General features: G+C 48.5%; 1 protein-coding gene across 4 annotated transcripts in view; it reads left to right on the forward strand.

Moving 5' to 3' along the window:
- The window catches only part of Fubp3 (far upstream element binding protein 3), a 49,988-nt gene extending 35,983 nt beyond the window's left edge, over positions 1 to 14,005 (forward strand). For 2 of the 4 annotated variants that reach the window (XM_027423875.2, XM_027423874.2), the window contains exons 10-19: positions 1,121 to 1,223; positions 1,763 to 1,863; positions 4,389 to 4,530; positions 7,791 to 7,951; positions 8,697 to 8,770; positions 9,043 to 9,114; positions 9,249 to 9,322; positions 11,159 to 11,230; positions 12,140 to 12,331; positions 12,814 to 14,005. In XM_027423875.2, coding sequence (XP_027279676.1) covers positions 1,121 to 1,223; positions 1,763 to 1,863; positions 4,389 to 4,530; positions 7,791 to 7,951; positions 8,697 to 8,770; positions 9,043 to 9,114; positions 9,249 to 9,322; positions 11,159 to 11,230; positions 12,140 to 12,294 — 954 coding nt within the window. In that variant the 3' untranslated portion in view covers positions 12,295 to 12,331; positions 12,814 to 14,005. The remainder of the gene's footprint in view (positions 1 to 1,120; positions 1,224 to 1,762; positions 1,864 to 4,388; positions 4,531 to 7,790; positions 7,952 to 8,696; positions 8,771 to 9,042; positions 9,115 to 9,248; positions 9,323 to 11,158; positions 11,231 to 12,139; positions 12,332 to 12,813) is intronic. The other 2 variants (XM_027423876.2, XM_027423877.2) reach the window with 2 other exon arrangements.
- Positions 14,006 to 14,732: the final 727 nt, after the last annotated feature.

The following is a 14,732-nucleotide window of genomic DNA, read 5'->3' on the forward strand; positions in this document are numbered from 1 at the left end:
AATAGAAGAAGCAAAGGGGTGTTGTTCAGTGGTACAGAGTTTGTGTGGTGACCAGTAGGCACTAGGTCTGGATGGTGCTGCTGGTCACTCCACATCATCATGGGCTCTCCTCTTCTAAATGGCTGAGTGGCAAATGCTGTGGCCTGTGCATTTTACCACAGTTTTACAGATGTAGAACAAAAGACTGTAAGAGTCCACAGATGTAGCCAATGTATATGTATGCAGTTTCACAGAATTTGGGAGATAAATCATTTTAAATCTTTTCTCTGTAAGTTTTATTTTTATAACTTTTTTGGTCAGATTTTATACTTTTTCATATAGTTGTGAGGAATATAATCATCAGTCATAGAGATTGTTCTAAAACCGGGCAGTGGTAGCACACGCCTTTAGTCCCAGCACTTGGGAGGCAGAGGCAGGTGGATCTCTCTGAGTTGGAGACCAGTCTGGTCTGCAAGAGCTAGTTCCAGAACAGCCTCCAAAGCTACAGGGAAACCCTGTCTCGAAAAACCACAAAGAAAAAAAGAAAAAAAAAGAAATTGTTCTAAAAGGGAAAAAATACTTTATTGTTTTCATCCCCAAATTGCACTATAATAAAAACTAAGTTGTTTGTTTTAGAATCTTACCTTTTAAAAGAAAAGTTCAGGCACTGGAGAAGTGGCCACTCTTGCCAGAGAACCTGGATTCAGATCCCAGCACCCACACAGCAGCTCAGGGCCACCTGTAACTTAAGCTCTACACTGGCTCTATAGGCACCTCTCATTCATATAAGACAGACAGACAGATGGGGACAGACGGACACACACACACACACACACACACACACACACACACACACACACACACACACACACACTTAAAAATTTTTAAATTGGGGCTGGAGAGGTGGCTCACCAGCTAAGAGCACTGACTGCTTTTCCAAAGGACATGAGTTCAATTCGCAGCAACCACATGGTGACTCACATCAGCTGTCTCTGATTCCAAGATCTGACACCCTCACACAGATACACATGCAGGCAAAGCATCAGTGCACATAAAATAAGAATAAATAAATTTTTAAAAATTGAATCTTTATTCACACGTAACAGAAGCTCTGATGGATTTTGTCTGTCTGTCTGTCTAGGTGTCTGTGCCTAGGTTTGCTGTTGGGATTGTCATAGGAAGAAATGGAGAAATGATCAAAAAGATCCAGAATGATGCAGGTGTGAGGATCCAGTTCAAACCAGGTTAGTTTGGGTTAGGTCTAGGCAGTGGGCTATGTCAGTTCTGTGTATTCTCTTTCTGTTTGGCAATCTCCGTTTCCTTCCTAGTTGTGTCTTTCCTTGATTGTGTACTGGCTTGATCTTCTTTCTCACCTATGCTTTTTAGTCACCCCACTCCACACACATAAAATAGGAAGACTTCAGCATGACATTTCTAGTTTGTAATTTTGCTAAGTGAAGATTTCTTTACAAAATACACCATTTTGATTTTATACAGTCAGAGACAACTTAATATAATATCACAAAGGATAAAAACCTTTCATGGAAGGGGCGAAGATCTTACTGTGTTGCTTAGGCTGGACTTGGCTCTTTATTGTCCTACCTCAACCTCCCCAGCGCTGGGTCATCTGTACTTGCACAGTGATTGGGTGTTGCTCTGACAAGTATAAAAAGGCACTCATGCACAGTCCTCATCACACTGCCCCGGGAGTGTAGACTGAGGCAAGACTTTATTTGCTGTTTGATCTCGGGCTTTTCCTTACCCTCTCTCATCTGTTCCACAGACGACGGGATTAGTCCAGAAAGAGCAGCACAGGTCATGGGCCCTCCAGATCGGTGTCAGCATGCAGCGCACATCATCAATGAGCTCATTCTCACAGCGCAGGTGGGTCTAACACTCTGGGTCTCAGAGACCACCCAAAAAAAGCACAGTGCACCATGGAGCTCTGACTACTCAGGCCCCTAAATGGAGCTCAGACTTTTCTACATCTGCCTCTGACTGTGTGCTTTTTCTTGCTAGTTTATTACTCCCTGCCTTTATCGCCCAGAATCTAGGTTTTCACTACAGAGAGAGAGAGAGAGAGAGAGAGAGAGAGAGAGAGAGAGAGAGAGAGAGAGAGAGAGAGAGTGTATGTGTGTGTGTGTGTGTGTGTTATGCATACATGGTATGACATACATGTGGCAATCAATTCTCTGGAGATTCCATCATAGGTGTCCTGAGGATCAAATTCAGTTGTTGGTTTTGGTTGTTAGGTAAAGACATCTCAAATACATCTCATATTGGTTTTCTTTATGCAAACATCTGTGTCCAACCCCTGGCCCATAGGTCATATGCACCCTAGCTGTAATTATAGTCCAATTCAAAATTACAAACGTTTGAGATTTTTACATTTATTTTTATTTAATTTTTTGTCTTGTTTGGGTAATTATGTCTGTTTAATGTGTATGAGTGTTTACCTTTATATGTGTGTATCACATGTGTGCAGTACCCATAGAGGCTGGAAGAGGATGTTTGATCCCCTGGAACTGGAGTTACAGGTAGTTGTAAGTCATCTGACATGGGTGCTGAGAACTGAACCTGGATCCTCTCTAAGTGCTCTTAACCACTGAGCATCTCTCCATCCCCAGTTATGTGGTTCTGAAGCATGAGTTTTGTAGATGACAGTATCACAGCAGAGTGCCTGTCTCCAACAATCAGATACATTTGATATAAAACCAACGTGGAATGAACCTGGGAAGCACAGCAGAACCTATTCTATCCCTGTTGACACCTGGGATTTGTTGTTGATGTTTTGGGGGGCATTTTGATGGCCTAGAACTTATAGTGATCCTCCTGCCTCAGCCTCTCAAGTATTGGGATTGGAGGTGTGTTCTTCTAGTCCTGCTCTTATATTTGGTTCCAAGCTTGCCTTTAGAATGTAGGTGAGTTTGTGTGTCATCATTATTATCTATTAACCTGAGGATTTGTGGTAAGGAACACATGTTACTAGTGGTATATTAGTATATCCTCCAGGCCTGCAGGAGTGAAGACATACCAATAACTAGAGTCAAAGGACTGAAAAGCATATTGGAAATCATCTTACGTACTTCTCCATTAGCTCATACCTCTGACAAGTTCTGAGGGGCCTGCAAGGATCCTGCCTATCTTGGCAGCACCAGACCAAGGGCTTTCACCAGGAGCTGTGCCAGGTGTGGCTTCTGCCAGCAGTCTCGGGTGAAGGGCTGTTTCTCAGGTGTAAATGTGTACCTCCTGTTCAGTCACTGATCACCTGGGTGGGGTTGGGTTTAAACCAGAGCCCAGGTGGTTTCTTAGGGTTGAACATGGCTAACACCTTTTCGTCTAAGTTTGAAAGCTGAAGAGCCACCTTGTCCCTCATAGCCACCTTGGGGAAGCTGGCTGCCCAGGCCAGAGTCTGACCAGAAACCCTCAGGGTAATGTGTTTACTTGTCAGGCTTCCTATTCAATTAGCTTTCTTTGCCTTGTGCTGGCTTAGCTGCTAGGTGAGTGTGCACTTCTCCATAGTCAGCAGGTGCTTCTTCACTGTGCCAGCCTGCTGCTCCTGAGGCTGGGGCTCACTTAGCACTGAAGAGCGAGACCTCTTGCCTTTGAGTGCAGTGGAAGGACTCCTCCCATTGGTATCACTCATGATTCATAGACCTACCCAACCTTGGACCAGCCTTTCTAGGTCCCTCTGTCTCTTCAGTCTTAAAGACGGTCCTCCTGCCTCATCCCTCTCCCCCTAATTCTCTGGAGTTATAGACATCTGCCACCATCATCTTAAGAAATCGCTCTTGGGGGTCTTTCTACATAGCCTTCTTGGTACGCCTTCTTTCTATGCCTTTTGTTTGTTTGTTTGTTTTTTATTACATTTGCACTTCTTATATGTGCATGTTCGAATGCCATGGCCTATGTGGAAGTCAAAGGACAACTTGGATCTCCCCTTCCTCCAGGTGAAGCTCAGGGATCGAGCTCAGGACAGCAGACTTTACACACTAGACCAAGAACTTTTTTCCTAAGTCCTTTTATGCTTTCTGCTGACCATTGTCCTCTATGGCATTGTCCTCTATGGAGAAGTTCAGTCACACATTCAAATGCTACTAGTAGCACTTTTGTATCCATTATCTTCTCTGATAGAACTAACATGAGTTATCTTCAAGTGAAGCCTAGTCCTGAGGGCCTTGTAATGAAAAGTAGATGGTCCCAGGCTTCAACCTAGAGTTTCTGGCTTCTGGTTTTATGTGGGTGTGGGTGCTGTGTGTGCCAACAGGTGTCTTTTTGTAACAGTGTTGGTTAATTTTGAGTTTGAAGCGGTGTTGGTATATCCTGTCATTTAACCTTCTCACCAGAGAGGATGAGATGTGCTGGTGGCAGTGGCAGACATCCTCACTGTCACCTTTTTTCCTTACCAGGAAAGAGATGGCCTTGGAGGCCTGGCGGTAGCTAGAGGAAGAGGCCGTGGCCGTGGGGACTGGAGTGTGGGCACTCCTGGTGGTGTGCAGGAGATTACGTACACAGTGCCAGCTGATAAGTGTGGCCTTGTAATAGGCAAAGGTAAGAGGCAACTGTCAGGGTTTCTGTCCCCTGCAGCTGCTCAAAGGAGGTGAGCCAACTCTCTGGACTATATTCATGGCATCCTCTGGGGTCCCTACCTTGGCTTGTCACGATGGAGGCAAAGCACCTGTTTGAGTGTGGACAGACAGGAAGTTAAACTCACCACCTACATCTCTTTGGCTGTTGGAGAGAGACTGGGGAAGGTGTGGGCCTCAGGCTCTTGTCTGTAGACTGGAATGAACCTGGCCTTGAGAAGTCACCAACACTCATACATTCCACAGAGTGCTTTCTGACATGAGTGTTACCTTTCCCTCACTGGATTTGGACACTGGGTCTTTGTGGACAGCATAGGAGCCTTTCAGCAAGGCAGACACCCTCTGAGGGGGAGTAGAGTTTGGCTTGCTAGTTGCTCCTAGACATTTGGGGCAATTTGAAACATTGGGTGGACACCTCATTCCTGCCTGCACAATGCCCTCCTCCCTGACATCCAGGAGGGAGCAGTCAGAGTAGGCCATGGACCACCTTGACTTGGCTGGCCTCCCTGGGAACACTGAGCTGAACTTTGTTACCAACAGCATAGGGAGAAAATGACTTCTCCCCAGAGTCCCTCAGGTTTCTTATTCCAGGGAATGTGACTCCATCAGCAGATCTTAGCCCCGCCTGTGTGACCTTGGGAGCTAAAATGGGTTTTACCACCACAGACCCCCAGGATCTGTACACTCCTTGGGGGAGTGTTTGTCCTCTCAAGATACTACTCTCCTGTATCCATGACTTTCAGATTATTGGGTGGTAGGAATAGTGAAAAAGGGTTTTGGTTTGAGACCAGGCTGCCTCTATCTTGTGACCCTCCTGTCTCAGCCTCTAGGTCAGTGGTGCTCAACCTTCCTAGCACAATGACCCTTTAATTCCTTGTGTTATGATAACCCCTAACATAAAATTATTCCATTGATACTTCATAGCTACTGTTATGTAGGATATTTGATATATGACCCCTCTGGGGGTTGTGACCAACAAGTTGAGAACCTCTGTTCCAGGTGCTGTAATTGCAGCATGGTGACAAGTAGAGCAGTTTGTTTTTTGTTTTCTGGTACCTTCTGTTAAATGTGTCATTGACTCTGCTAGATACTTAGAATGGTAGACATTTCCACACCCCACCCAACCCGTTAATAGTACTAAGAGATTAAATTCACCTGATACCTATAGGTAGGGGGGTTCAGATATAGGTGTCTTAGTCTTTTGAAAACCATCTTGTCAGTGGTATTTTCATTTGAGTGTGTCTCAGCAAACCCTGGCAGAAGCACCCCCATCTGTGTGTATATGTGTGCATGTGTGTGGTATCATTGTCCATCCTCCACAGAGCCACCCAAATAGGTCCTTGAGGACCGTGATAACAGAGTGAAGGTGGTGGCTGACACCCTGTCCCTGTGTTCACTAACAGTCTGGGACCCACCACAAGCTAAGGTGGCCATGATAGGATCTTTCATGTGAGTGGGTTCCTTTTCTTGGGAAAAGCATGTGGCTGAAGGAGAGAGCGAGCCCAGGCAACCAGGCAGAGTTCTCCCAGCTTCTGTCCTTGGACAGCCTCCCGGGCCCCTGCTGGATTTCCATGATAAACACAGCAACATTGACAGATAGTCTGGCCAGCCCTGCTCTTGTCAGCCAGGCCTTTTAGCAGCTTTGATTAATTGCTTTACGATTTCACATCCAGCCGGGCCGCTGGTGGGTCACTTCTGCCCCCCATCAGGTGGAAGAATGGAGCAGGCTGCTGAATGAGTCCAAGACAGCCACCATGTGCCAAACTGCTGACCTCATTTTGAAGGAAGATGAACTTCAATTAACTCCTTCTGGCCGAATGCAGTTTTGCAGTGCCTCCATACCCGATTAGCATGCTCCTGAGGTCCCAGCAGAGCATCTTGGGCTGCTGGCCCGACTGAGGTGGGCTGCTGGGGGCTCTGCTGTCTGAGCCTGCCAGTCCTCAGTCTCAGGCACACTAGTTCTTGCCTGCTGGCCAGGGGCCATCTGAGATTAGACTGGTGCATTTGCCTGTGGACTTGGTCTCTGATTCTTCTTTGTTCCTTGTTGAATCTCCAAAACTTGACTGGGAACAAAGCTGCTCACTTTTCATGGGGCAGAGATGCTGGGCATGCAGCAGTCAGCTGTTGCCTCTAGTCTGTCCTCAGTGAGCCCGACTGCCCTGCCTTCGGGAAGACTCGCCAGGACTCACCTCCATTTTTGTTTCATGACCCTTTGAGGGTGAAATAGAGACAACGCCTTTCCTCAGCTGCCTCTCTGTTGCTTAGGTGAACTTTCATCTGCTGAGGCAGTAGGGAAGTTTTGGTATGTAAAGCAGGGCTTTGGGATATGCTACAGTGTGTTACACATGTCATTTCAAACTGGGTTTGATGGGAAATGGGCAGGGCAACCCAACACAAGCACATGGTCTTCACTTATGGGCACATGAACTCCCCTGCTCTTCCATACCAGACCTTAAACATTTTATCTTCTTCAGTTTTGTAACGCTTGTGCTCCAGGTTTTCCTTGAATTCTGGCTATACTCCACTCCCACAGAGTGGATGCAATAGATCTGTAAGTTCTGTGGAATTTCACAAGAATTGGGTCATTGTTCACTGGCTGGTGGAGTTTTTGTTACACACATTTCATTAAGAGACTGAGATTTGCCGGTTTTCTGAGAGGACAACTACATTTCCATCGCTCTGTTCCCCTCCTCCTCCCTCTCTGTACTGCTTCTGTCTGGACCCATCCCCCCACCAAGGCAGAGGGACCTGAGAGGGAACAGGGTATGATATTGAAGACCAGAGTGGGCTCCAGGCATTGTTGGGGCCTGTAGCCGCCCATTTGACCTGTGGAGGGAGGGCAGCCCCTGCCTAGGCTCAAGGCTTCATTGTGTATGGTAGGGCCATCAGGTCTCCATTCTCACGGTGAGAAGGATCAGCCTTGTCTGGGTGGACTTCAAGGCAGGAATGAGTTCAATGACCAGCAGATCCAATGGCCTTGGGCCCAGACCCTTCTGGGGCCCCATGACCTCAGGCCTCAGTCCAGCTCCAAACGGTCATCTTCACTCCAGATAGCTAGTGTTGCCACCCAGAAGCCCTGGATTTTTTCAGGCCCTTGTGCAGTAAGCAGAAGAAAGTGGCTATCTGTGGGCAAGAGTTGACATGTACCTTCCAGCCTCCCCTAAACATAGGCCACACAGACTCAGAGCCACCTCTGGTCCAATCATCTATATCTCCCGCCTACAGGGGGTGAGAACATCAAAAGCATCAACCAGCAATCAGGTGCACATGTGGAGCTTCAGCGGAACCCCCCTCCTAACACCGACCCCAACCTGCGGATATTTACCATCAGGGGTGCTCCTCAGCAGATCGAGGTGGCCAGGCATCTCATAGATGAGAAAGTTGGCGTACGTACCGGGCCTTTCCCCACCTGGCTTATACTAGCTGGATTTGCTTTTGGATGTCCAAGGTACCTGCTTTCCCCCAGAACCTTGCGCTTCCTGTGCCTTTCCATCCTTGCATCACATGGGGGCAGCCTCTCCTCTGCCAAAGGGAAAGTCCAAGGCTCAGGGAATGCCAGGCCCAGATGCAATGAAAGAAGCCTCTGGCGTGACTGGCCAAGGCTCCAGCAGTCAGACCTCTGAGCATGTCCCTGCAGGCATAGATGAGCAGCCTGACAGCGGCCTTCCCCCAGCACTGCCCCAGGCTCCCTCAGGCGTCACCCTGGCCACCAGCCCTGCAGGCAGCTTTCATTGACTCTGGCTTTAGTTTCAGGCGCCTCAAAGCAGATAAAGAAAGGGAGTGTTGATGGAGGACAGATGGGCCACTGCTCACCTCAATGGGGACGTAGAATGGCAGAAAGAGCCCTGGGCCAGCCTAAATTGACGGGAGAGTCAAGCAGGTTGGTCCTCCCCCAGGGTGACATGCCAGGGCAATCGTGGTGGTGCCAGGACTGGCTGTGTGGTGGTCTTGGTCGCTTGAGGGGCAGAGCCACCACTGCAGACACTGTCTGCTGGGGGAAGGAAGCTAGTATGAGCGCAGAACTGTCTCCTTCACTTGACTTGCCTCCCATAGTGGGTTTCCCTGGGCGGGCCTGGGCGGAGGGCACGGTGACGAGGTGACAGGGGTGAGAGCTCCTCTGTGCCCACACAGGGTGCCGGCCTCGGAGCCCCTGCAGCCTTTGGACAGAGCCCCTTCAGCCAGCCACCAGCTGCGCCACATCAAAAGTGAGTGCTCTGCCTCTGTCTTGGTGGAAGGTTCATCTCCCGTCCAGCCTCCTCTGTCCTGCTCCTCCTCAGAAGCTCTTGCCTAACCCTGGGCAGGGATGGCACTGTGTTTTTATCTCTCCTTTCTGTAGAACGCTGACCAGTCACAATAAAGCCTCAGAGCTCAGGGGGTTTTCGGTCATGCCCAAGGGAGCACACAGCCTGGTTAGAGGGGAGGGGGTTGAAAGGGCAGCCCTTCCCGCAAATCAACAGTGCTCCTCCCTTCCCTACAGTGCCTTTCCTCCCAGGGGCTTCCCCAACATCGCTGCTAAAGTTAACGGGAACCCCCACAGCACCCCTGTGAGGTAGGTGATCATCTGTCCTTCTGCCAGTAGGAGGGTGAGGGAGTCAAACAGTAGAGAGAAGGATGATTGGAAAGCAGGGGGAAGGGGGGGTATGTGACCTGTGCTGTTATGAAGGACTCTTCTGTCATCCACAGTGGCCCTCCAGCTTTTCTGACCCAGGGCTGGGGCAGCACTTATCAGGCTTGGCAGCAGCCCACACAAGTCCCAAGTAAGTGACTCACAAGAGGGTGAGAGTGTGTGCCAAGGTGGCCTGCCTGAGGCTCACAGGTCAGGGAAGTGGGGGTATGAGGTCTCTACTCCACTCTTAGCTCCTCCCCAGAGATGGGGACCCAGCATGTGGAGATGCACAGGGAGGAGAGGCTGCTTTTCTGTGGCTCACACGACCTCCTGGGGGCTTGGGGGTAGCAGCTGCAAGGGACAGTGGTTGTGGTTTGATGAGTCTCCTGTCTCCATTTTTTTCTGAGAGGGCTGAGCTCAGTTTCCTGCCTGTCCTGCCAAGGACCTTCTCACTCAGTCTTCTTCTGTCAAGGTGACCTTACTTCTCACCAGTGATGTAGAAAAGGGCTTTTTCTGTCACCTGGACTTTTGAGGAAACCAGCAGAATTGTCTCTGCTAAGAGCTGCTTGGCCAGGAAGCTACTGAAAAGAGGCCGGTTCCACACCCATCTCTGCTCTGATTTTTTTCTTGGAGGGGGGGGAGTGTTTTGAGACAGGATTTCTCTGTGAAGCTTTGGATGTTGTCCTGGAACTCACTCTGTAGACCAGGCTGGCCTCGAACATACAGAGATCCGCCTGCCTCTGCCTCCCAAGTGCAGGGATTAAAGGTGTGCACCACCAACTGCCCGGCAATTTTTTCAAACCTGATGGCACAAGTGTCAAACTATGACAGCAAGTGCCCCTGATGGTGTCCACCCTCTGTCCCACTGACTAGGCTTCCTCTGCTGAGCTGGTAGCACTGGGTTCCTAGTTCTCACCTTCTCCAGTGCTCTGTTGTCTCCTTGCCTCACAGAACTGGTTTTGTCACAGTGCTGGGCTGTTGAGTACTGTTCTGACTTGTACATTCCCCCAGGCAAGATGATGACAGGATTGTGATCCCATTTGCCCCCTTGTTCCCAGAATAAGCCCTGAGAGGAAAGCTGCTTCTTCCCATAGCTCCAAAAGGAGCACTTAGGGTCAAGGTTCAGCAGAACCTGAAGCCCCCTTGGTTGGCCTTGGTGTGGGTGGTGAGTAGGAGGAAGCAAGAAAGGCAGGCCCTTCCACCTGTATGGCTGAGCTCTGCCTGTGTACAGGGCTTGTACACACAGGTCGGGAAGCAGGTCTGTGCATGCCTCTACATTGCAGGGAAGAAAGCAGGAGCTGTTCCTCCCCTGCAGTTCAGCAACTGTTCCTTTCCCCTGCCACTGGCTTTCAGTTAATGGGCATGGCAAAAATAAAAGGCACTCTGCTGAGCTGTGTTGAGTGGCACATTCCTCACATTCCTGTCTGCTTTCGACTGATTCTGAAAAGAGATGAAGGGCTTTGGTGAATCCTGGCCTCAGTGCTTTGTCCTCTGCTTACCTGCCCCGAGCCCAGTGCTGCCTTGCTTTGATACTGGGTGTCTCCTCATGTCTGCCTCCCCTGCCAACAGTGGAGAAGGAGGTGCCTAAGTCTCTGTGCTGTTCCCATGCAGAAAGGCTGGGCAAGATCCTAGTTGAGTGCCTGTCACTTATGCCATTAACATGTGTACAGTGTATCTCCGGCTTCAAACCCCAGACCTGTGCCTTCGTGTCATGTTCTACACGGGGAATTCCCACCCCTCTCACTTTCTTTGTCCAGAGGGATAGTAGGGGAACATGAGGGGCCTGATGAGGTATTTGCACTATTTGCACTCTGTCCGTTGGGAACTAGGTCCAGAAAGTCTAAGAAGACTATGGCTTCAGCCATGCCTCCTAATGACCTTGGTTGCAGCCTTGCTCAATGATTACTGTGCCTTCCCTGCTGGAGCCCAAGTGATGCAGGATGGGAGTCCATGAGCAAGGCCTGACTGCTGTCTGTTCTCTGCACAGGCCAGCAGAGCCAGCCACAGAGCAGCCAGCCTGACTACAGCAAGGTCTGGGAGGACTATTACAAAAAGCAGAGTGAGTGCAGCCACCACACACTGCCCAGCTGTGGGCTTTGCTGTCTAATGTCACCTGGTTTACACCCCCTCTGGGACTGCATCTGGGTACCCACCTTGTCTCTCCGCCATGCCCTGTCAGAGGAAGCCAGACATGGCCAGTGGCTGCTGGTTGTGTGTATTGTCCTCACAGTCTCCCGGGGCCATGTCAGGGCAGGCAAGAGGTCACAGTGCAGGGAAGGGTACCACTTCACTGGTTACTAGTGGCTTGTCTTTCCTGTGAAAGTCCATTCTCTACAATACCAGGAACCAAGTCAGGCTTGAGAGATGCTAACACCAAATGTCCATCCCCTGAGTGATTATCAATTGCAAAGGGCCTGGTCTTAGTCCATTTGAAGCCATTCTAGATCTGATGCAAGGCTCCCCTGGCAACATCTTGCACCTAGAACAGTCACTTGCCAGTGGGAAGGCCCCACAGGTTAAGGCTGTCAAAAGCTGCTTGGCTTTGGAGGCAGTCCTCTCTGGACCACTAGCTCCTCTAGTGACTTGACAGGCAAGTGTCAGGTGGTCTCTTCATTGGGGGTGTCTGGGGGAGTTCAGGTGCCTGTCCCCCCACAACTTACTAACTTGCATTCCAGGTACCCAGGGCCTGCTTAACACCAACTACAACCTGCCCCGATCTGAGGGCCACACTGCACTGTCTCTTCCCACTGTGGCTGCATTTATTTTGCTGGGTGGGTAGTTGTATGGGAGTCCTGTAGAAGTGGCAGAGACTAGCAACAGGAGGCCCACAGCACTTCATGTAGCAAGCACCCCTGCAGCACCAAATGGCAGCAGCAGTCCAGAGGGGAAAAACAGGTGCCTGAAGGCCTGAAAAAAGGCCTCCCATTCCCTCCCCTTTCTTTAACTCTGTCTGTTCTTTGTCATCCAGGTCATACCACCAGTGCTGCCCCACAGGCCAGCTCCCCGCCAGACTACACGATGGCCTGGGCAGAGTACTACAGGCAGCAGGCAGCCTTCTACGGACAGACTTTAGGGCAGGCTCAGGCCCACAGCCAGGTCTGTAGCCAGTCCCCAGCACCATGATGCCACCCAGCCTTTTTTGTGCTTGCCTAGTCCCAGGGTGAGCACACTGGCCTGTGGGGAATCCTCTGTCTCCCTCTGTCCCAGCCCATGAGCTTGCTCAGGGGCTGCTCTCTCTAGCTCTGGGCTTTAGTAGCCCAGCTATAAATAAGTACTGGACTTTCCCTGGGTCTGCAGTGAATTTCAGGGCCATTCCATTAGCTGTTCCTGAAGGGCTGTGGCCTTTGTTTGCACAGCAGGGGTTAGTAGGTCCACACCCTCGGGGGGCCTAAGACCAACTTGATTTCTTTCTGGAAGTGTACAAACTTGGAGGGCTCTTTCCAGTCCTCGGCCAAGAATGATCTTTCTTATAAAGGGGAATGGCCTAGTGCTCCCACAGGGCACCTTGTCAGGCTTTGTAGGAAGCTAGTGTCAGGACTGGTGACTCAGGAGAAGCCCTCCCCAATGTCCTGACCCTAGAATCTGGGGTCTTGAGACTCCAGCAGCAGGCCGATGGGGCTGACCCTCTCCCTCCCCCCACAGGAGCAGTAGATGGGCGTCTGCAGCGGCTCTTCCCCGAAATCAGTGTGAGAGAAACCTGTTTGTTACAGAGATTTTTAGATTTGCAAACCTTTCAATGAAGAACCTTTGTTTTGTTCTGTGAAACACTATATTTAGATTAACTGAAATTTTCTAAAAATCGGGAAAATTAGTTACTAAACATTGCTGATAATTTCTGTGTCATGATTTCTTTGTTACTTCAAATGTGTAAGCTCTGGGATTCTTTTGGAGCAAAGCCTGCAAGCTCAGGTGCCCGAATTCTCCTCAGAGTCTCGACATTTCATCAAATAATGGGTTTGTTTTGTTTTTGTCTTTATTTACAGGTTTTTTTTTTTGTTTGTTTCTGTTTTCTGTTGCAACAGAAAAATGGCTTGGAAGTCTTAGGTGGTAATGTAACAAATTCTTTTAAAAAAAATTTTAAGCAGTATTTAAATATTCATAAATGTAAATTCATTAAGTGTTTCACCTCTAATTTCTTGTATCTTGGCTGTCCAGTTTTATTGCGTTTTTTTTTTTTAAGCTGAACTATTATGTATTGTAATTAATGATGTGAATTCTGAACTGAGACGGGTCCTTGTGATACGGGAGGGGTGTTTGTGGGTTGTGTCATTCCTAGCATTCTGAGGGTAATGCAAAGATGCACGCAGTCTCTATTACCCGGTGGGTGCGGTTGTGTGTCTAAGACCTCCAAGCTGGTTTTAAAAACGAAAAGCCTTTCTCTATTCTCAGAAATATAAATACTGTTATTTTTAATATTAAAAAGAAATTCAATATAACTTTTAACAAACACTGTGGACATTAAACCATATAAAAATGTAGTAACTATTTTTTAATTCCAAGGTGTTTTTTGCTTTTTTCTTTTAAATATTTTCTTAATATTTGTCAAATTAACTAGATAAATAAATAAATCTAGTATTAACCACAGTATGAGTTAAATAATTTTGATTTAATAAAAGGGATAATATGATTTCCAGTGTTTACTGTAGTGTATCTTGTACAGATAACATGTATTTTTAAAGAAAAAAACGGAATTGGAGCTATTTTTTCTTGCTTTTTGAATTGACCCCGAGGAACATTCCATTTGAAATGTACTCAAGTTACAGTTTCTGGTTCTCTCGTTTTCCTTACAATGCTTGAAATGTCTAACTATTAAAAAAGGCAGTTGGAAATGTTATGCATGTTTGTTCGTTTTTTGTTTGTTTGTTTGTTTTTTTTTTTTTTTTTTTTTACACTCTATATAATAAAATTTCCACAAGACATCTTGTGGGCAAAGTGTTCTCCGTCTGTTTTGTTTGCTCGCCCCTGGCTCTTGTATTTCCTAGCTGAGGTCACCTTGCCTTGCATCAGCCCAACCTGTTGGTGCACAGCCTCTGGTAAATTCTGAAGCAAAACTGGTTTTAGGCGTAGCTTTACACGAGACTTTGTGACTTAAGGGCCAGAGTAAGAGTGAGTCTTCCCTGTCCTAGCATCTGAGAACAGTTCTACCTGGGCCTGGGAAGGTATGCTGTCAAGGGAACCAGTGGTCTGCACCCCATCTTGAGCCTGAGACCCTCCTCAGCCCCACTTCCTGGCATGCACTCACCTAAACGTTTACACAGACCCTGCATGTGTGTGCTCTTGGGTTTTGCTTCCCAGGCTGCTGCATCCTGGACCTACTCACCTGTGCTCGGCTGGGTGAGGGTTATTCTCTCAGGCTCAGGTGGGACTCAGGCTTGTTCGGAGCTGGGGCAGCAGCAGATGTAGATCTTTTGTTCAAGAAAACAAAAGGGGACTACCCCCACCCACCATTGTCCCACTGCAGGTCTGACCACAGGACTTACCTGATAGGCTAAAGGCAGCCTTGCTGGCTGTTTTCTGTCACCTTTTGGAGGCAACTGGCTTGAAATTCACTTTCTTGTAAG

Source organism: Cricetulus griseus, chromosome 6, assembly GCF_003668045.3.
Source record: "Cricetulus griseus strain 17A/GY chromosome 6, alternate assembly CriGri-PICRH-1.0, whole genome shotgun sequence".
NCBI lineage: Eukaryota > Metazoa > Chordata > Mammalia > Rodentia > Cricetidae > Cricetulus > Cricetulus griseus.